The sequence below is a fragment of the Pongo abelii genome, chromosome 1, assembly GCF_028885655.2.
Source record: "Pongo abelii isolate AG06213 chromosome 1, NHGRI_mPonAbe1-v2.0_pri, whole genome shotgun sequence".
NCBI classification, from domain to species: domain Eukaryota; kingdom Metazoa; phylum Chordata; class Mammalia; order Primates; family Hominidae; genus Pongo; species Pongo abelii.
The window spans coordinates 123,405,355-123,427,636 of NC_071985.2; the positions used below are offsets into that span (position 1 = coordinate 123,405,355).

General features: G+C 43.7%; 1 protein-coding gene across 2 annotated transcripts in view; it reads left to right on the forward strand.

The window, feature by feature from the left end:
* SORT1 (sortilin 1) overlaps positions 1-22,216 on the forward strand; it is an 89,422-nt gene extending 67,206 nt beyond the window's left edge. For both annotated transcript variants that reach the window (XM_024250380.3, XM_024250383.3), the window contains exons 12-20: positions 4,328-4,430; positions 4,767-4,935; positions 6,678-6,868; positions 8,637-8,826; positions 13,862-13,978; positions 14,877-14,985; positions 17,055-17,161; positions 17,450-17,573; positions 17,775-22,216. In XM_024250380.3, the coding sequence (XP_024106148.2) occupies positions 4,328-4,430; positions 4,767-4,935; positions 6,678-6,868; positions 8,637-8,826; positions 13,862-13,978; positions 14,877-14,985; positions 17,055-17,161; positions 17,450-17,573; positions 17,775-17,789 (1,125 nt within the window). In that variant the 3' untranslated portion in view covers positions 17,790-22,216. The remainder of the gene's footprint in view (positions 1-4,327; positions 4,431-4,766; positions 4,936-6,677; positions 6,869-8,636; positions 8,827-13,861; positions 13,979-14,876; positions 14,986-17,054; positions 17,162-17,449; positions 17,574-17,774) is intronic.
* Positions 22,217-22,282: the final 66 nt, after the last annotated feature.

The following is a 22,282-nucleotide window of genomic DNA, read 5'->3' on the forward strand; positions in this document are numbered from 1 at the left end:
TGGTTAAATTTATCCCTAAGTTTGTTTTTTTTTTTAAGTTTTTCTCTTGTGCTATTGTAGATGGAATTTTCTTGATTTATTTTTTGGATAGTTTGTTGTTAGTGTATATTGTATTTTTATATGTTGATTTTATATTCTGCAACTTTTTTGTATTTATTAGTTTTAACAGATTTTTGGTGGAGTCTTTAAAGATTAAGGTTTTTTATATATAAGCTCATGTCATCTGCAGACAGACAATTTTACCTCTTTCTTTCTGGTTTGGATGCTTTTTGTTTTTATTTCTTTTTCTTACGTAATTGCTCCGGCTAGGACTTCCATTACTATAATGAACAGAAGTGGTGAGAATGGGCATCTTTGTCTTATTCCTGATCTTAGAGGAAAAGGTTTAGCTTTTGACTGAGTATGATATTAGCTGTGGGCTTATCACATATAGCCTTTATTATGTTGAGGTATATCCCTTTTATACCTAATTTATTGAGAGTTTTTATCATGAATGGGTGTTGAAATTTGTTAAGTGCTTTTTCTGGATTTATCAAGATGATATGATTTCTATCCTTCATTCTGTTAATGTGGCATATCCCATTTATTGATTTGCATATGTTGAACCATCCTTGCATTCCACGGATAGATCCTACTTGATCATGGTATATAATCTGTTTAATATGCTGTTGAATTCAGTTTGTCAGTATTTTGTTGAGAATTTTTGCATCTGTGTTCATCAGAGATATTGACCTGTAATTTTGTTTTCTTCTAGTGTCCTTGTCTGGTTTTGGTAGCAGGGTAATACCACCCTTATAAAATGAGTTTGGAAGTGTTCCATTCTCTTCAATTTTTGGAAGAGTTTGAGAAGAATCGGTCTTAATTCTTCTTTGAAGAATGTTTGCTAGAATTCACCATTGAATCCATCAGGTCCTAAGCTTTTCTTGTTGGGAGGTTTTTGATTACTGATTGAGCCTCCTTACTCATATTAGTATGTTCAGATTTTCTATTTCTTCTTCATGATACAGTCTTGGTAAGCTGTATATGTCTAGAAATTCATCCATTTTTTTCTAGATTATCCAATTTGTTGATGTATAATTGTTCATAGTAGTCTCTTAGGATCCTTTGTGTTTTCTGTAGTATCAGTTGTAATGTCCCCTCTTACATTTCTGATTTTACTTGAGTCTTCTCTTTTTTTCTTATTCTAATTAAAAGTTTGTCACTTTTTTATCTTGTCAAAAAAAAAACAAATCTAAGTTTCATTGATCTTTCCTATTATTTTTCTAACTTCGATTTTAGTTATTTCTGCTCTGTTATTATTTCCTCCCTTCTGCTAACTTTGGGCTTAGTTTGTTCTTTTTCTAGTTCCTTGAGGTATAAAGTTAAGATTTTTGAGATTTTTCTTTTTTCTTAATGTAGACATTTATCACCATAAACTTTCTCCTTAGAACTGCTTTTGCTGCATCTCTTAAGTTTTGGTATGTTTTGTTTCCCTTTTCATTTGTCTCAAGATTTTTTTTTATTTCCCTTTGACTCATTAGTTGTTCAAGAATATGTTGTTCAATTTCCACATTCATGTGAATTTTCCAATTTTCCTCCTTTTACTGATTCTAATTTCATAATGTTGTAGTTGAAAAGAACTTGAGGCCAGGCGCAGTGGCTCACGCCTATAATCCCAGCACTTTGGGAGGCTGAGGTGGGTGGATCACGAGGTCAGGAGTTCAAGACCAGCCTGACCAACTTGGTGTCTACTAAAAATACAAAAAAAATAGCTGGGCGTGGCAGTGGGCGCCTGTAATCCCAGCTACTCAGGAGGCTGAGGCAGAGAATTGTTTGAACCCGGGAGGCGGAGCTTGCAGTGAGCCAAGATCACGCCACTGCACTCCAGCCCAGGCGGCAGAGCGAGACTCCGTCTCAAAAAAAAAAAAAAAAAAAAAAAAAAGATACTTGAGGTGATTTCAGTCTTACATTGTTAAGGCTTGTTTTGTGGCCTAACATATGGACTATCCTGGAGAATATTCTCTGTGCACTTGAATGTATATTCTCCTGCTGTTGGATAGAATGTTCTGTATATGTCTGTTAGGTCCATTTGTATGGTGTTAGTTCAAGTTTGCTCTTTCCTTACTGGTTTTCTGTCTGGATGATCTATCTATCGTTGAAATTAAGTATTGAAGTCCCTTACTATTATTGTATTGTTGTCTACCTCTTCCTTCAGTTCTGTTAATGTTTGCTTTATATATTTAGGTGCTCTAATGTTGAGTGCATTTATATTTACCAATGTTGTATGCTCTTGATGAATTGACACCTTTATCAATGTGTGGTAACTTTCTTTATCCCTTGTGATAGTTTTTTACTTAGAGTCTATTTTGTCTGATATAAATATAGCCACCCCTGGCTGGGCGCGGTGGCTCACGCCTGTAATCCCAGGTCTTTGGGAGACCGAGGCGGGCAGATCACAAGGTCAGGAGATCAAGACCGTCCTCGCTAACATGGTGAAACCCTGTCTCTACTAAAAATACAAAAAATTAGCCGGGCGTGGTGGCAGGCACCTGTAGTCCCAGCTACTTGGGAGGCTGAGGCAGGAGAATGGCATGAACCCAGGAGGTGGAGCTTGCAGTGAGCCAAGATGGCACCACTGCACTCCAGCCTGGGTGACAGAGCGAGACTCCGTCTCAAAAAAAAAAATAAATAAATATAGCCACCCCTGCTCTCTTTTGGCTACATTTGTGTGGAATATCTTTTTTTAATCTCTACTTTCAGCCTATGTGTCCCCTTACACACATAGGCCTTTACGGATGGCTTCAGCAGGGGAAGCCCTTACCAGGTAGCTCATCCGGAGATTCTTGGGGGGCAGCTGACAGGTTCTGCAGGTAGGTAGGCCTGGTGCCTTGGTCTTTGGGGGCAGCTTGGAGGTTGGGTCCTCTGCGGCAGGCCTGGCAGTGGAATCCACTAGGGTGGACCTTTTAAGTGGGTCTTCAGGTGAAACACCTGGAGCCCGGTAAGTAGATCTGCAGGAGCCAGCCTGGTGCAGGGGTGGGCCCTACCCTGAGCCTGCAGGGGCTGGCCTGATGCAGGGGTCCACTTGGCTGGGTCTGTGAGAGTGGGCCTGGAGCCTAAGACACCAGTTTCTTAAAGACAAGACTGGATCTTATTTTGAACCAGCATCACGTCTTGTACAGTGTCTGAAGTATATCAGGTGCTTATCAAGTTCATTTTTGTAGAGTCAGCCTTTAAACATTGGTCAGAGGCTTTGATGTAATGCAAAAATAAAATAAACGGAGACAGGTTACCCATGAGGAAATATTTGCTTCCAGATATTGCAGTACATTTCAGAATCAAGAGTATGCCACTGAGCTACAACTCAACAACAAACAAATAGCCTGAATAAAAAATAGGCAAAGAACTTGAATAGACATTTCTGCAAAAACAATATAGAAGTGACTAACAAGCATATAAAAAGAGGCTCAACATCACTAATCATTAGGAAAATGCAAGTCAAAACCACAATGAGGTATCTCCTCACACAGATTAGGGTGGCTACTATTTTAAAAAGTGTTGGCAAGGGTATGGAGAAATTGGAGCCCTGGTGCACTTTTGGTGAAAATGTAAAATGGTGCGGCTGCTACAGAAAACAGCATAGTAGTTCTTAAAAAAAATTAAAAATAGGATTATCATATCCAGCAATTCCACTTCTGGGGTATACATCCAAAAGAGTTGAAAGCAGGTTTCAAAAAGATATTTGTACAACCATGTACATAGCAACATTATTCATGATAGCCAAAAGGTAGAAGCAACTTGTGTCTATTGACAGATAAATGAGTAAATAAAGTGTGGGGTGTGTGTGGATACAGATACACACACACACTTAGATAATACTTAGCCTTTAAAAGGGAGGAAATTCTGACATATGCTATTAATACAACATGGATGAGCCTTGAGGACATCATGCCAAGTGAAATAAGTCAGACACAAAATGACAAATGTTATATGATTCTACTTATATGAGCTACCTAGAGTAGCCAACACAAAGTAATATGGTAAAAATCGTAGAAAACACAAAGTAAAATGGTAGTTTCCAGGAGCTGGGAGGAGGAAGAAGTAGGTAACTGTTGCTTAATTGGTGATTGAATTTTAAAAGATGAAAAAGTTTAGAGATGTGGTTGTACGACAATGTGAACATACTTAACACTACTGAACTATACACCTAAATAGTAAATAAATAGTTAAGATGGTACTTTTACCTAGGTCTGGGTTAACTTAAAGCTTTATTGGAAGGGCTTTGTGAAATGATTAAAGAAATTGTATCTTTATCTTTGGTTCTAATCTAAGCTTTTGTTTCTTTTCACAGTGCAGCCTTCATATTCATGCTTCCTACAGCATCTCCCAGAAACTGAATGTTCCAATGGCCCCACTCTCAGAGCCGAATGCCGTAGGCATTGTCATTGCTCATGGTAAGGAACCTCCCACTCACCACCTCCAACTGGAACAGTGGCTGAGCACACTGAAACTCAGCCGCAGGCTTTGAACGCTCTGAGAAGAAACACTGTGGATGCTTTTACATTCCTTTGGTAGAATTTCTTACATTATAACAACACTTTGAGTTTTTCATCAACTTTTATCAGAGAGAGCAACACAACTTCTCCCAAGTTTTTGGTGGTTTCTTTCCTACTAAAAGAGGCTTGATGGGAAATAATCAGAATAAATTCATTCAACATTATTCTCTCTGGAGTAAATGCTCTCTGTTTCATTGCCTATTTGTGCTAATGAGATGGCGGATTGTATTGCAGGTAGCGTGGGGGATGCCATCTCAGTGATGGTTCCAGATGTGTACATCTCAGATGATGGGGGTTATTCCTGGACAAAGATGCTGGAAGGACCCCACTATTACACCATCCTGGATTCTGGAGGCATCATTGTGGCCATTGAGCACAGCAGCCGTCCTATCAATGTGATTAAGTATGCGTGAACTCATCTCACACACACTGTCTGCATAGAGGGCAACTGGGGGAATGTTCTTCAGTTTATTGGGGGGATGTTACAGACTATAATTCAAATTTTTGCATTTGACAGAACTATAGATAAGATTCTAGAAAGGATTGCTTTTAATTGGCAACTCAGATTAAATGGCATTGTTTTTTCTTCTGACTGCCTCTAGCTAACATATTTGTCACTTCTTAAAAACATTCTTTCTGGGTTGGGCGCAGTGGCTCATGCCTGTAATCCCAGCATTTTGAGAGGCCAAAGCAGGAGGATCGCTTGAGCCCAGGAGTTCAAGACCAGCCTGGGCAACATAGGGAGACCTTGTCTCTAATATTGTTTCAATCAAAAAAAATATATATATATATATTCTTTCTGTCTACAAAATTATTATGGAAGTGTTCAAGCACTCTAGATTGAAAATGACTTCTTAAGTACAAGTTCTGAGCTGGGTGCGGTGGCACACACCTGTAATCCCAGCACTTTGAGAGGCCAAGGTGGGTGGATCGCTTAAGCCCAGGAGTTCAAGACCAGCCTGGGCAATGTGACAAAACCCTCTCTCCACAAAAAAAAAAAAAAGAAAAATTAGCTGGGCGTGGTGGTGCACGCCTTTGCTTCCAGCTACTTGGCAGGCTGAGGTGGGAAAATCACCTGAGGAGGTCGAGGCCACAATGAGCTGAGATCGTACCACTGCACTCCAGCCTGGGTGACAGAGTGAGATCCCGTCTCAAAAAAAAAAAAAAAAGAAGTATAAGTTCTTATAAAATAATTTGATTGTTATTTATTTATTTATTTATTGAGTTGGAGTTTCGCTTTTGTCACCCAGGCTGGAGTGCAATGGTGCAATCTTGGCTCACTGCAACCTCCGCCTCCCAGGTTCAAATGATTCTTGTGTCTCAGTCACCTGAGCAGCTGGGATTACAGGCATGCACCACCACACCCAGCTAATTTTTGTGGATTTGTTTGTTTGTTTGTTTGTTTTTTGGTAAAGACGGGGTTTTGTCGTGTTGGTCAGGCTGGTCTCAAACTCCTTACCTCAGGTGATTCACCTGCCTCAGCCTTCCAAAATTCTGGGATTACAGGCGTGAGCCACAGCCAGCCTTAAATTTATTAATTTAAAAGCCAGTTCTTACCTGGGTCACTCTCCTGTCTTTCCTTTGAAATAATTTCTGTAAAGGTATTTACTTTCATATTCTCTCTGAACAAATCTCTTTTCCTTATCCTGTTAACCACAGACATTAAAAGTTAAAATAGTTGGCCGGGTGCGGTGGCTCACGCCTATAATCCCAGCACTTTGGGAGGCCAAGGCAGGAAGACTACCTGAGGTCGGGAGTTCAAGATCAGCCTGCCCAACATGTGAAACTCCATTTCTACTAAAAATACAAAAATTAGCTGGGTGTGGTGGCATGTGCCTGTAATCCCAGCTACTCAGGAGGCTGAGGCATGAGAATCACTTGAACCCAGGAGGCAGAGGTTGCAGTGAGCCAAGATCACACCACTGCACTCCAGCCTGGTGATAGAGCGAGACTCCAGCCTGGTGACAGAGCGAGACACCATCCCAGAAAAAAAAAAAAGAAAAGTTAAAATGGTTGTCAGCCAATAAGCCATCACCTAAATGTAAGGGGTTTTGTCTGGTTTGGGATCAACAAGCCAGAGTGGTTTTCTGAATTCCCAGTACACATTGATCCTCTGTCATGATCTTTCTCTAATTGTGGTTTCAGGTTCTCCACAGACGAAGGTCAATGCTGGCAAACCTACACGTTCACCAGGGACCCCATCTATTTCACTGGCCTAGCTTCAGAACCTGGAGCTAGGTCCATGAATATCAGCATTTGGGGCTTCACAGAATCTTTCCTGACCAGCCAGTGGGTCTCCTATACCATTGATTTTAAAGATATCCTTGAAAGGAACTGTGAGTGTCTCCTTTGACCTTTTCTACCAGAAACTTGTAAGCCCATTTTCCTAAATAATCAATATGGTTTAATTTCTTTTAGCTGGAATCAGCAGATGCATAGGCATATGAAAGAGGATTGACAGATGTTCTCTGTGGGTGATTAAGTAATGGAATGGCATCAGAAAAACAGCCTCCTCCTTGGTGCTAGCACTGTCCAGGAGAAATATGAGGGCCACATATGTCATTTAAATTATTCTGTCAGCTACATTATAAAAGTAAAAAGAAAGGTGATATTAATAAACTAAACTTAATATATCCAAAATATTACCATTTCAACATTAAGCAATATTAAAGGCCCAGAAAATAGCTTCAGAAAAGGATTCACAATGTTCATTGCACAGTGTTCCCAAAGTGTCACAAGCAAACCCTAACCTCACTGCCAAACAAAGGTGCTGGCATTATACTAAGAAATAAGGGGAATGGCCGGGCGCGGTGGCTGATGCCTGTAATCCTAGCACTTTGGGAGGCCAAGACAGGCAGATCACGAGGTCAGGAGTTCGAGACCAGCCTGGCCAACAGGGCGAAACCCGGTCTCTACTAAAAATAGAAAAATTAGCCAGGTAAGGTGGCGGGTGCCTGTAATCCCAGCTAGTTGGGAGGCTGAGGCAGGAGAATCATTTGAACCCGGGAGGAAGAGGTTGCAGTGAGCCAAGATCATGCCATTGCACTCCAGCCTGGGCGACAAGAGCAAGACTCCATCTCAAAAAAAAAGAAGAGGGATAAAGAAAAACACTGGAAAAAGGATGACCTGTAGTTAAGTGTTGGCATAATACAATAAAAGACTTAACATTTCTAGACACTTTAGTTGAATTTGGTCCTTTGAGACTGTCATGGGCTCATTTCCTCAGCGTGTTGATTTCGTGACTCCTGAAGGAGCAGACCCTTGGTTTGGACCTTACTTTTCCGTAAGACGTTCAAATAGATTTAATGCCTGAGGGTCGCTGTCATCTAAATCCATTCAGTAGGCTGTACAGAAGCTGGCTTGGGAGTTCTCCCCTCAGCAGGCAGTTCTCCAGTTACCCCTAAAGTGTAATGTCATTAAAAGATTTGTTAAGCACCTGCTCTTTAGCAGGCTGTATGCTGGTCTTCATATCCCAAAGGATAAAACCTAATCCACTGTCTTTAGGTCACAGCCTTTGAGTCATTTTTCCAGTAGATGATATAACATACTAAGCCAGAAACTAGGTTTATCAGCAATCTGCATTTGAGAGCCGGTCAACTGAGCTAGAAGTCTAGGAAGAGGATGTTTTCCCTTCTGCCTTAAGCCAATGAACACATGGTGAAATTGAACCTGTGCTCTTGGCTAATTAGTATCTTGTCCTAAACAGAGAGCTCCCTGGCCCTGAGTGGAGAATATCTGGTTGCTTACCTCTGACAGCTCCTACTGACTAAGGGCGTAGGTGTGCAAGACACACACAGCAGCCTCTTAGTTTGGAAGGAACTTGAGAGATTTTCTATCCAGCTTCCCACTTCAAAACAAATAGGGTTTTTCCTAATCCTCAGATGGATGTTGAGATGGAAAGAATACTCTTTTGGCATGAAGAAATGCGATTGCTAGTAGGCTCTAGACTAGTGTAACTTTTTGTTTGCAATTCCAAAATGAAGGAATAGGTTGAGTCAGACATTCCCACTTTCCCTCTCCTTGTTCTTCCTATAGCCTGGCAGCTGCCTCCCGTGGGTGGGTTCTGTGCTGTGCGCTTTCCTGAACAGTGTGTCTCTCCTTTAGGTGAAGAGAAGGACTATACCATATGGCTGGCACACTCCACAGACCCTGAAGATTATGAAGATGGCTGCATTTTGGGCTACAAAGAACAGTTTCTGCGGCTACGCAAGTCATCCGTGTGTCAGAATGGTCGAGACTATGTTGTGACCAAGCAGCCCTCCATCTGCCTCTGTTCCCTGGAGGACTTTCTCTGGTATCAGCATTCCTCAGATTTCTCTGTCTCCCTTTCCCTGTTGGAAGAGGTGAAAGACAGTTTTCTTATAGGGCTAACAAATATTGAAATCCAGCCAGGTGCGGTGGCTCACACCTGTAATCCCAGCACTTTGGGATGCCGAGGCAGGCAGATCACTTGAGGCCAGGAGTTTGAGACCAGCCTGGTCAACATGGTGAAACCCTGTCTCTAAAAAAAAAAAAAAAAAAATTAGCAGGGCGTGGTGGCGCACGCCTATAATCCCAGCTGCTCAGGTGGCTGAGACACAAGAATCACTTGAACCTGGGAGGCAGAAGTTGCAGTGAGTTGAGATCATGCCGTTGCACTCCAGCCTGGACGACAAAGCAAGACTCTTGTCCCAAAAAAAATTGAAACCCTTTTCCCCAAGAGTGGAGAACTGCTGCTTCTTATCAAGGAAACTGAGGCACAGAGAAAGGAAACCAGAATTGTTAATAATGAGACAGATAACATATATTAGACAGTTAATTATTGGGCAGAACCAGCAACAAACCCGAGAAATCCTGAGTTGACAGTGGTGTGAAAGAGAGGAGTGATATAAGAAATAAGAGAATAAAACAAACAAAAATCTGTAGAAAATGAAAAGACAAAAACACCAAAAGAAGTGGTAGAGGAGCAAAGAGGAAATTGGACTTTAGAAAACTGCCTGAGGCCAGGCACGGTGGCTCATGCCTGTAATCCCAGCACTTTGGGAGGCCGAGGCGGGTGGATTGCTTAAACTCAGGAGTTTGAGACCAGCTTGGGCAATATGACAAGACCCCGTCTCAAAAAAAAGAAAGAAAGAGTCTACAGCCATACCACCCTGAATGCACCCGATCTCATCTGATCTCGGAAGCTAAGCAGGGTCGGGCCTGGTTAGTACTTGGATGGGAGAAAGAAAGAAAAAACCCCTTGACAGCATGAGCTCAGCAGGTGGACACTAGGTTTTGGAACCTCTGCAAGAATCAAGGCAGAGAGATGGTGGTTGGTCCTGAGACTAGAGATGACATCAGTATAGTCATGGTCCCATCAAGGTTTAGAGGCCATCAAAGTGGACTCTCTAGTGTTCAGGACCATCCAGACTTAAGGATTAGTTACTTGGCTGGCATTGGGTTAGTTGATTATATAAGGGCATGAGTCCCTGGATAGCTTAAATGAGGTAATTTTTGGGCAAATAAGAGGAACTGCTTCACATCACAGATGATAATCTTATGGAACTTGTTACCTGCAAAAGACACTGACACAAGATAAAAGTAGATCCTAAAGGATTTGGACAAAGAAGGCAGGCAGATAGCAGCCATGGCCCTTTACATCATGTTCTCTCAAATCGCAGGTGACAATAGAATATAGGTCTGACGAAAATGCAGGTCTGACCCAGTGTGGTTCCTCCTGCATGGCTCACACCTTGTGTGGCATGATTAAGGGTCCTCCCTTCTCTGTTTCAGTAAGGATCACCTTTGGTGTTCCAGTAGGGCTGGAGGTCATCGATAAACCTTTTACCACTCTAAAGGGTTCTCTCCTATCCTCGACTCCAAATATGCCAAGCTCTTCACCTGTGCTTCTGCTCTTCTCCAGCAATGCCATGGTTCTTCAGACCTCCATGCCACTGCACATGATGCTTCCTCTGCCTGAAAAGTCTTTCCACAGTCCCTCCTTCACCCCCAAGTCTGGCGACTTCCCACTTAGCCTTTCATACTTAGCTCAGGTATCACCACTAGATGGGCTTTCCCTCATCTAGACCCCCAGAGTTCCCCTGTTACAGCACTTACTATGTTTTAATTACTATTTATAGGTTTGCTTCCATCATTAAGCCCCAAATTCCTTGGAAGCATATTCTATTCAATAATAATATAGTAATCATGATAGCAGCTAACATTTATTGAGCACTAACTTTATACTAGGCACTGTCCTAAGCAATTTACATTTAACCTCACAACAGAGAGGACATGACTGATGTGCCCATGGGAAGTGGCAGAGCTGGGATGTGAAACTGGCATCCCAACTCCAGAGCCCACATGTTTGGGAAGTGGGTCCTTTATGAGTGAGAAGGGTACTCACAAAAATCCAGAAATTTCTGATTGAATACCTAAAACTCTTACCCGAATTTCCTCCTGTTATTTGAGGGGTGATATCTTCAGCATCTTTTGTTCTCCATACCCTGTCTCCTAAATACTTACCAGAAAAACCTTGAAATACAAGCAGCATCCGCATATTCCCCAAATCCTCATTGAATACCAGCTGTGTGCAGGTAATGAAAAGTGATAATGGAAAATTTGCTGCAAAACAGAAGGTGCCAGGTGCCATGGGGATTTAGAAAAGGAAGAGGATATTTCATGTAGAGCTGAAAGGAAGTGGGTCAAAGAAGGCCTTGTTGAGGTGGTATCAGAGCTGAGCGTTGACAAATGGTAGGATTTGACCATGAGCATCTGGGAAAAAGCAGGTCATCAATGCCAGTGGACTACTGCAAGCAAAGACACCAACAGCATGATCAAGGAAGGGTGTCCTGGAAGATAGGCCATTGGGGAAGTCACAGTAGTCATGATAAAGAAGTAAGTAGGGCCCAGAAGGAGGATCCTCAGGCTAAATTTTCCACTGAGATAGTGGGAAGGAAGGTAATATCATGGACAAATACGGAAATGATAAGGAGAGCCTGGCACAAAGGAGAAAACATGATGTATTTTGAACCTCTTATTTCTTTGAGGTTTTGTCAGCATATTTAGGTGGGATATCCAGCATGTATTTGAAATATAGGATTAGAACTCAAGAGAGGTAAAACCTGGAAGTTTTAGTTGCAACCAAAAATAGTTATAATCACTAAGGGAGAGCAGATAGAGAAAAAGTAAGAGAATGCATTATACCTGCCCCCTGCCCCCTGCCCCCGGCAAAAGACTATATTTATGGATTAGGAAGAAAGAAGAGCAAGCAGTGGCAGGGGCAGCAGAGGGCAGAGAAACAGATGAGTGCAGCTTTACCAATGCCAAGGTGGGCAGGGGCACAACATATGTCAGATGCTGCAGAATGGGTGGTCTGGGAGAATGAGACCTGAGAGGGCTCCACTGAATTTGATGATTATTGAGCCTTGGGGGCACTGCAGACACTCATTTTCTTTTATTTTTATTTTTATTTTTTTTTGAGACGGAGTCTCGTGCTGTCGCCCAGGCTGGAGTACAGTGGTGCGATCTTGGCTCACTGCAACCTCCGCCTCCCGGGTTCAAGCGATTCTTCTGCCTCAGCCTCCCGAGTAGCTGGGATTATAGGCACACGCCACTGCACCCGGCTAATTTTTGTATTTCTAGTAGAGACGGGGTTTCACCATGTTGGCCAGGCTGGTATTGAACTCTTGACTTCAGGTAATCCTCCTTCCTCAGCCTCCCAAGTGCTAGGATTATAGGCATGAGCCACCACGCCCGGCCCAGGCACTTATTTTCAAAGTTGCAGAAGGGGTCGAAGCCAAAATGCATGGAATAAAAAATAAATGAGTAAACTAGGACAAGTAAAAAAATATTCTTTTGAGAAATGTGGGTAGTAAGGGAGAGGTGGGTTAAGGAAGTAATTTCTAAGGTCAAGACTTGCAGGCTAAGGAGACGCTGCCAGCTGAGTGGGAGAGATTGATTGTTCCCCTCATACTCAGGGAAGCAAGGCCCCAGGGCAGGTCGGAGGAGGGGAACCAAGGATGCTCATGGAGTCAGCCCTGGAGATTGTCAGCAGATATTGTTTCTTTGGGGTAAACAGGAAAAGGAGAGCAGTGGGTGGCACTATGGAAGATGGGGTGGAATGGAGGACAGAAAAAGGTGTTCACATGGAAGGTAAAGACTATCTAAGAAGCTAAGAGGAACAGAAATGGGGAAGACAGAAAAATTTGCCGGGTACCGCAAGGGCAACATAATGACATTTGGAGGTAAGGAAAAGAATTGCTGGCTGGGCGCAGTGACTCATGCCTGTAATCCCAATACTTTGAGAGGCTAAGGCAGGTGGATCTCTTGAGCTCAGGAGTTTGAGATCAGGCTGGGCAATATGGCAAAACCCTTTCTACAGAAAATACAAAAATTAGCGAGGCACAGTGGTTCACACCTGTAATGCTAGCACTTTGGGAGGCTGAGGTGGACAGATCACTTGAGCCCAGTAGTTCAAAACAAGCCTGAGCAATGTGTCAAGACCTCATCTTTACAAAGAATTAGACGAGCATGGTGGTGCATGCATGTGGTTCCAGCTCCTTGGGAGGCTGAAGTGGAAAGATCACTTGAGCCCAGGTGGTTGAAGCTACAGTGTTCATGCCGCTGTACTCCAGCCTGGGCAACAGAGCGAGACCCTGTCTCAAAAAAAAAGCGGGGAGGGGGAAGAAAAGAAAAGAATTGCCAAGTATCCCTGAGTTGAGAGCTGTTGCTGCTGCTGAGGTTTCTGTGTGAGTCTCCACCCCCCTGCAGGCTGCATCAGTCACCTCCCTGCACCTGAGCTGCCTGCAGTGCACAGCCTTGGGGCCCTAGCTAGTCCTACCCCCACCAGGCCTGACCCATAAGCTTCTTTTCCTTAATAAGGCCCTCTCTGGCGGGGCACGGTGGCTCACGCCTGTAATCCCAGCACTTTGGGAGGCCGAGGTGGGCGTATCACAAGGTCAGGAGTTCGAGACCAGCCTGACCAACATGGTGAAACGCTCTCTCTACTAAAAATAAAAAATTAGCCAGGCACGGTGGCACGCACCTGTAATCCCAGCTACTCAGAAGGCTGAGGCAGGAGAGTCGCTTGAACCCGGAGGCGGAGGTTGCAGTGAGCCAAGAACACGCCACTGCACTCCAGCCTAGGTGAGAGAGCGGGACTCCATCTCAAAAAAAAAAAAAAAGCCCTCTCCATGTCTGTTTTCCTAAATCGACCTCCTTCAGAGGTGTCACAGGACTTCTGAGCTACTTTCCAACAACCCAAGACTGGAATGTTAACCATCCACTACCCCACATAACCCTTCGTTGCTAGTCACTTACGGTCTTCCAGCTGCTTTGAAAGGTACTTTATTTGCTGACTCTTGCAGTGATTTTGGCTACTACCGTCCAGAAAATGACTCCAAGTGTGTGGAACAGCCAGAACTGAAGGGCCACGACCTGGAGTTTTGTCTGTACGGAAGAGAAGAACACCTAACAACAAATGGGTGAGGTGGCCTTTTCTCCCTTGTCATGATGGATGAGGTGTTCTTGTTCAGAGTGAAAGCTGCTTCTCTCCACTGAGATCCAAGCCCTACTTTAGAGCACTATTTTTGGCGGGGTTGGGGAGGGGCAGGATGTGAAGGCCTCCTTCAAGGGTCAACTACAGGAGGTGAGCCATGGGTGCTTGGTGTCAGAGGACTCAACCCCACCAACACCACGAGGCAGAGGGCAGGAGAACAAGCTCGGCCAGATCCTGCACCCCTGCCTCCTGCCCACTGCTCCCAGAAAGGGAGGAGAGGCGAGGGACCCACAGGCAGAACGACAGAAGCGTCCCATCCACCATGAACGTCCATCACTCGTTTGGCACAGTTTAGGCACAGCCAGGGAGAGCTCTGTCTGATAGGACTTTCTTTGGTGATGGAAGTGTTCTGTAATTTGCTGTGCCCAATATGATCGTCACTAGCCACACATAGCTGTGGACACTAGTGTAACCGAGGAACTGAAATTTTCATTTTAATCAATTTTAATTTAAGTAGCCACCATATTGGACAGTGCTCCTCTAGAAGGGCCTCACTACTTCGCTCCCCTGATAACTTCCCCTCTCCCATTTTGTACCACTTGTTAATGAGCTTTTTTGGGGTCAGATTTCTTTGGCATAGTCTCTTAGGTAGAAAGAACAGGCATGTTTCTGACAGCAGGGGACAGAGATGCTTAGTTTGCTTAAGGCCTGAAACTACACAAAATATCCCCCAAAACATTCCTGTGGACATTCCCCCCAGGCCTGAAAGATGACATAAGGATGGGAAGCTTTTCGGTAGCTTTTCAAATCTTGTTTCCAAGAAATAGGCAGGTACCCAGGAATACATCCTTATCTTCTGTTACCAAATCTTCTCTGCCTGGTAGGTACCGGAAAATTCCAGGGGACAAATGCCAGGGTGGGGTAAATCCAGTTCGAGAAGTAAAAGACTTGAAAAAGAAATGCACAAGCAACTTTTTGAGTCCGGAAAAACAGGTATGTTAAAATAGGTCTAGTTTTCAGGTACAAATGGGATTTTGTGTTCTGCCAAGAAAAATCAAAGTTAAAGCATCAAGAGTTTTGTTACCGATACAAAGTGGTCAAACTACTTCTCTCAGGCTTCCCTTTATACAGGAAGTTGTTAGCATGAAGGATGGGTCATGTAACCCAGTGATAAGCTCACCCTACTGAAAGCTCTTTTCTTATTGAGGGTCGGGGGATGATATTCTGTAAAGTTGTAAAATTCTTAAAATCATACAGTTGTGGAAATTTCTGAGGCTGAGAGTCATTTAGGAAAACTCAAAAAGGTTGTCTGTGGGCTGGGTACAGTGGCTCACGCCTGTAATCCCAGCACTTTGGAAGTCCAAGGCGGGTGGATCACTGAGGTCAGGAGTTCAAGACCAGGCTGTCAACATGGTGAAACCCTGTCTCTACTAAAAATACAAAAATTAAAATTACAAAAATTAGCTGGGTGTGGTGGTTTACACCTGTAGTCCCAGTTACTCGGGAGGCTGAGGCAGGAGAATCGTGTGAACCTGGGAGGTGGAGGTTGCAGTGAGCCGAGATCATGCTGCTACACTCCAACCTGGGCAACAGAGAAAGACTCCGTACCCAAAAAAAAAGGTTGTCTGTGAAGGGCCGTGACCTGGAGTTGTGCATGTGTGGAAGAGAAGAGCACTGGGCAACAGGTAGGGTGGATCTTTGACCAAGTCATGTTAAGTATGTTCAAAGTGAAAAATTGAGCTGTGGTAATGGGCTGGTTTTGATTTAAATGAAGCAAGTTACCCGTTGGGCATGGTGGCTTACTCCTGTATAGTCCCAGCACTTTGGGAGGCTGAGGTGGGGAGATCAGTTGAGGCTATGAGTTGAAGAGCAGCCTGGGCAACATGGAGAAACTCCATCTTTACAAAAAAAATACAAGCCGGATGTGGTGGTGTGTGCCTGTAGTCCCAGCTACTCAGGAGGCTGAGGGGAGAGAATCGTCTGAGCCTGGGAGGTCAAGGCTGCAGTGAACCATGATCATATCACTGCACTGCAGCCTGGGTGACAGAGTGAGAGCCTGTCTCAATTTAAAAAAAAAAAAAAAAAAAAAAAAAGGTTATGAGGCTGCATCCAAATCTGTAGCACTGAACTACCTGTGGAACTGGAGATGTGTAAAGAGGAAACCTCTTGATAATGAAACACTAGACCAGCAGCATGACTTCAGATGCTAAACAGCAGGCCCGTTTCCCAATTCGTAATAGGAGAGGTCAAGCTGGATCACCTGCAGTCCCTCCTCTCTGCTGTTCTAAGGGATGAGGGACTGACAAGGGGTGGGATTAAGGAGATGATGGGAGAGGAGTGTGTGGGTGTGTGTATTGGTAAGGGGGCGAGTTCCTCCTTCTGTACACTCTTGTCCTGGGCTCCTGGTGACTCTCCTCAGAGTGTTCGTGTGTGTGATTGCACAGGACTCCCACCCACAGGGACACAGCTTGTCCTAGAATCCAGCTCCGCCTCCTCTGGGATACATTGAAAACACACACTCCCTATTTCCCACCCAGAAGCAGGTAGGTCACATGCTAACAATGATATGATAAGGCTTATTTGTAACAATGTATACAAAATCAAGTAAACAAATAAATCTTGGTGTCATATAATGGCCTGCCTGGTTCTTCTGACACAGCTTCTTCCCAGATAATGGCCCTGTTCTAGAGTCATTCGGCCCACTGTTATAGTAGTCTCCCTTTCCTACTCTACCCTTAACCCCAGGACTTGTGAAGAGTGGTAGTGTGGAGTAATCGTACTTGATCTAGGCAGTTGCCCAGGCTTCCAGTGTAACTTTGACATTTAAGCCACAGAATTTGAAGGTTCAAGGCAGTTGGAGCTAAGATGACTCTCTGCCAGCTATGATATTCTCCTGGTAACACTGAAATGGTTCATCTTGGGGGATTGGAAAAGAGCCATCATTAAGTGCATCAGGACTGCAGATCATTCACAGAGAGATGAGGGGAATGAGTGGCTGCCTTGACCTCAGTCCTAGGATATGCATGCCTAAAACTTTTGTGTTTGTGTTTTAATTTCTCAAGAATTCCAAGTCAAATTCTGTTCCAATTATCCTGGCCATCGTGGGATTGATGCTGGTCACAGTCGTAGCAGGAGTGCTCGTTGTGAAGAAATATGTCTGTGGGGGAAGGTAAGGAACACAGAAGTCAATCCAAGGTACTGAGTTCAAGCCAGAAGGCTGATCTAGGGCATATTGGCTGAGTCTACTCTTGGCAAAAACTAGGTACTTGCAGTACTGTTCCTGAAAAATCAGGCCCAGATCTTCTCATGTCTTACATTTTTTGTATGTCAACCATGGACTGTGCTTTCTGTGTCTGTGATGCATTCCTGAGTGTATAAAACTGAGAAAGTCCACAGTCCTGTAAGAAATGCACCCCTGCTGTGTACCACCGAGTGTTAAGGAGGTTTCTGTTCACAGGTTCCTGGTGCATCGATACTCTGTCCTGCAGCAGCATGCAGAGGCCAATGGCGTGGATGGTGTGGATGCTTTGGACACAGCCTCCCACACTAATAAAAGTGGTTATCATGATGACTCAGATGAGGTGAGGCTATTTCTTCTTGAATGGTAATATCCCCCCCAAAAAAATACAAGAAAATAAAGTCTGTCTTCTATTCATGATCAAGATATGCCAGGGCCAAGGCGACTTAATGACCATAAGATTTGGCAAGCCCAGAAACTAGGTGATTGCTTTTGAAATACGAGTGTTGTGGTCTGTCGGTAATATGGTGCATGTCTTTTTCAGGACCTCTTGGAATAGCTCTTCAGAGGAGCTGGACCCGGCATGGATGGTGGAACCACAGTACCTCTTACACTCCCTGTGGCCCCAACTTCGGGAAATAAATTTCCCATTGCGAGGGACCCAGCTCTGTTTCTGCTGCTTCCATCAAAGCCAAAAGGACCTACACTAAAGAAATGCAGGGTGGGGGTGGGGAACCCTGAGCACTTTTTTACAATTGGCTCTGAGAAAAAGGGGGACATTTTAAATTCTTTAACTTCTTATTTCTTGTCCTGTCTCTTTGCAAAGTATGGGCTTTTGTTTTTGTTTTTTAAGGGAAACGAAATGGAATTCGAAGGGACCTTTTCACTAACCCCACTTCTGTGTGTTCTGCATGGCGCCTGCCCCAGGGCATCTGCCACTCCAGCATCAGCTCTCACAGTGTACTTGGTACCATCCCTGGGCTCTGCTGGCGAGACAAAACAGCTGTAGAGATGAAAACAGGCTGCAGAGGCTGGTACAGCCTGGCCGGCTTTTCTCCATCTGGGGACAGTCCTACTCCAAGAACACTGCACACCAGCTCCTCACACAGATCCCACTTACTTTTTTTTTTTTTTTTTTCAGAGACCACAGACCACAGTGATTTTTCTTTTCCCTTGTTTAATTAGGCAATACCCTTGTTAATTGCCCTTTGGCAACTAACTTAACCATGTGCTTCCCACACAGTACATCAGGAAAACTTACAGGGCAATATTTTTAACTTGGGGCAGGAAGAAGGGAGCAGCAGAGAATTGACTAGATTTAGCACCTATTAAAAGAGAAACCCTTGCTTCTTCTGAGATTTTTCAAGCTGTGCTTTGTGTGTGTGCCGGTAGACTTACTCAAGGACAGGGTACAAACTTAGCTGGAAGTCTGCCCAGGCTCAATGATCTCTTCCCTAGAGTTGATTGTCGGGTACACAGTGTGGCCCCCCGAAGACGGAACCTCACAGTCTTCCATGTTCCCTTCTTAACTGTCGTGTGGCTCGTTGCTAAATCATGACAGTGGCTGCCTATCTGCTGCTTCTTAGGTTGCTGTTGTACATGGAACCAGGACTAGAGATTTTTTCAGATTTGTAGACTTAAAAAATTAGAATTTTATTACCAGGCTCTCCTTCTCACCCCTTTTTTCTGGCTTTGCCAAGTAATTTGTTGACACGAAAATTTTGGAGGAACCAATTGAAAACACACTTCCAGTCTAGATGATGCTTTGTGTGATACATTCTTATTTTGGATTAAAAGAAGTTTTCCATTTGATACTTCTCTAAATTAAATAAATTATAGAATGTAGTTGGGTGGATTTTGGGGTGGCCATATAGTAATGGAAAGCTGCAATAATTAGTTTTAATACAGCTTGAATATTTGCTATATAGAAATATAGTATGGAAAGTTTTTGGTCTTAATGTAGCTACTGTGCGGGTCACAGTTTCTCCCAATGATTATGACTGGGACATTCTTTGGTAGATACCATTTGCCACTAGTTTATTTTGTGGCTAGAAAGTCAGTTTTGTGTGTTTTTTTTTTTTAACTTAAAGTGCCAAATTAACTTTTGTCAGAATGTGAGCAGATGGCTAAGTTCTCTTCTCCCCAGAATGGATTAACAGCTGCGTGGAAAGTGGGGGAGAGAGTGGATGGAGACTTTTAGAGACGTTAAAACTGCAGTAGAATTAAATGAGTCAGGGAACTTCAGTTAGAAAATAAAGTTAAGGCAGTTTTTGTGAAGATAATATGGTTAGGGCTGGAGTGCACTAGTCTTTTTGCTTATTCATTTTGCATGGTTTTAAAATTAAAAATAATTCCAAAGATACACCAGTTCGCAAATGAAAACGTCAGCCTCTGTCCCACCCTCCTGCCCAAAGTGAATTTGGTACTCAGAAAAGAACTGTTTACACCACTCACCTTTCTCCCAACATGTACTCACTGTGGGTAGATGCACCAATACATGGTAATCCTCTTACTCGTTTTAAGACGTAGGAAACTTAATATTCTTCTCTAACCATATACAATAGGGCTCTTCGCTTTTAATGATATCTGGGATTTCTGTGGAACTTGGCAAATTTTCAGAGCACCTTCACTCACATAATGTCATTTGAACCTCACAATGTTCTTGGGATGGAATCAGTTGTTCAGGGTCCCCGTGTATGTGATAAGCAGTGCTGGCTGGCTGTCTTCAGAACTCTTGGAAATCTTTACACATGCAAGTGCTGACCACTTTGAGCAGGGCTGCCTTCTTGTAGATGACTTGCTGTTCTTTATGACAGGGATCAGTGGCATTTGTTTCCAAGCAGTATTTAGCACCTTTTTGCCACCTTGGTGAACAGAAAATTGTGTTTTCCTGTCTTTCATGGCTGAAAACAAAAGTAATGGGAATTTTAAATATGTTTGCAGAAACTGCCCCTCCCCTCATTGAGGGTCACTGCTCAAGAGTGCAGGAGTGAACTCTCCACTGATGGGTCTCCCTCCCCATCCTGGTTTCCACCCCGGGCTGGCTAGCTCCGTTGGTTTGAAGACTGACAGCCAGCCTGGCTCATTCTCATTATTGGCTAGATAGCTTTCTTTATCAGTCTGCTCACTCACAAATGTATGCCCTCAGCCAGAGAGTAAGACAGCCCAAATCCGTTACAGCTTCTAAAAAAATAGATTTCTAATTTGTCCTACTCATGTTAGGAGCATTATCTTTGAAGGTAAAACATAGTGTATCATTGTGTAAACTCCCAGGCTTGATGTAGCTGAAGAGATCATTTCTGGAGGCTTCAGCAATGGAATTTAGCATTATAAGAGAGACTGGACATACCAGTCCAAAGTGGTCCGAGTTCTTAAATCCAGGTAGGGAACCCACTCTTCTTTCTTCTCTGGACCTAATTGGGCATTGGGCTTTAGTGAGACCACAGACCAGGCAACTCTATTTCGAAGAATAAAAGCCTTTGGAGAGTTGCGGCAGTTCTGGGGGCGGGCTCAGGAGAGTCCAGAGATCAGTCGTAACTGGAACTTAGAATCTACATCTGCCTCTGAATGGACTTCCCACCTCCTCTCTCTTGCTCTGAGGCTTGCCTCTGGGCCTCTCCATGCCCAAGCTGGTCTTTCATCCTTGACAGGCTGGTAATGTGCTGGCCACCTGCAGCTCCTGCATCGAGTCTATAAACCAGAGCTGGTTCTCATGGCCTTCGTCACGATACCAGGATACGGAGAGGAGCCCAGGGCCATCCACACCCACCCCAGGGTAACAGGGCTGGCCTGGCATTAGTCATTATTTAGTTTTCAGGCCAACCATCCAGGTAGAGATTCCCTCTTTCCTTTGAGCAGTGCTCACAAGAGCTCCGTGCCTGTCCACAATGACCTAGAGTGCATCCTGCTCATTGTCAGTGTTGCCCCTCGCCCCTATATTCATCCAGGATACTTGGAACTGCTAAAATAGGAAGGGATTCGGCTTTCAACTTTGCCACCATCTTCCCTGAAGCAGGAAAATGAACATGGACTTAAATGTCCTTTGAAAAAAACCAAAGTTTTAAGATTTGCCGTGTGATGAAGTGACAGGGAGGGCCGGAGTCAGCAGGTGCCAGACTTTCTGTTCCATCTGCCATGGGTCTGTCCAGTTCAGGTAGCTCTAGGAGCACCATCCTGCCCTAGCAGAGCCCAGGCCTTGCCCTCATGAAGCATCATTGAAATAGCAGGAGCATGTTGATTTCTTGGTTAGGTTGCATTATAATAACAAGAGTCAGAACATTAATTCAAAACAACTTGCAGTATGCATTTCTTCACACCAGTACATTCTTAAGTGTACTTGTTTATAAGGAATAACATAAACTAATCTGTACCTTTATATATATGTGTGTGTACATATATACATATATAAACTGTATAGTGTACATGGTAATGATTTATTGCTATTCCCCAGATCCTTAATGTAGTTCTCATCCTCCGCATGCCCTCAGCCACAAGCGGGTGACTGACTGTTCCCGGATGATTTGGCCCACCTCCTGTGTTTGGACCTCTAGGGAGGAGGGTTTTGGTCATACTCTCCTTATCCTCGTGCACAGAAATGCTCAGGGTCCCCATGTGCCTGTTGTTCAACCCTCTCTCTTGTTCCCTTTCTGAGCATGTGGTCCTTCCCCAAGCTGTGGGACAGCTGCCTTCCTAAGAAAGTGTAAAGCAGTATTAAGATCATTACTGCATGTGCCCTAAAGACCCAAGTTTTCTATTCCCTTGGGACAGAAAATTGCATGTGAGGTGGGATAATCGAGTTTCAGTGACCCACATCAGTTACACATTAAAGCCAGACTCCATAATAAAATTCCACAAAATGGAAATAAAACTCAAATTTCTTTAGCATTGTGTAAATAAATCTGAATGTGTTTAACTTTGTACTGGTAATTTTCTGTATATTTGGAATATTTGGGTTAAAAATAAAACAGACTGGACTTTGTTACCTGACCTACTGAAACGACTAAGCTACAGTTTGTTGATATACTTTTTCCAGTTTTCTTGCTTCAGAATCAG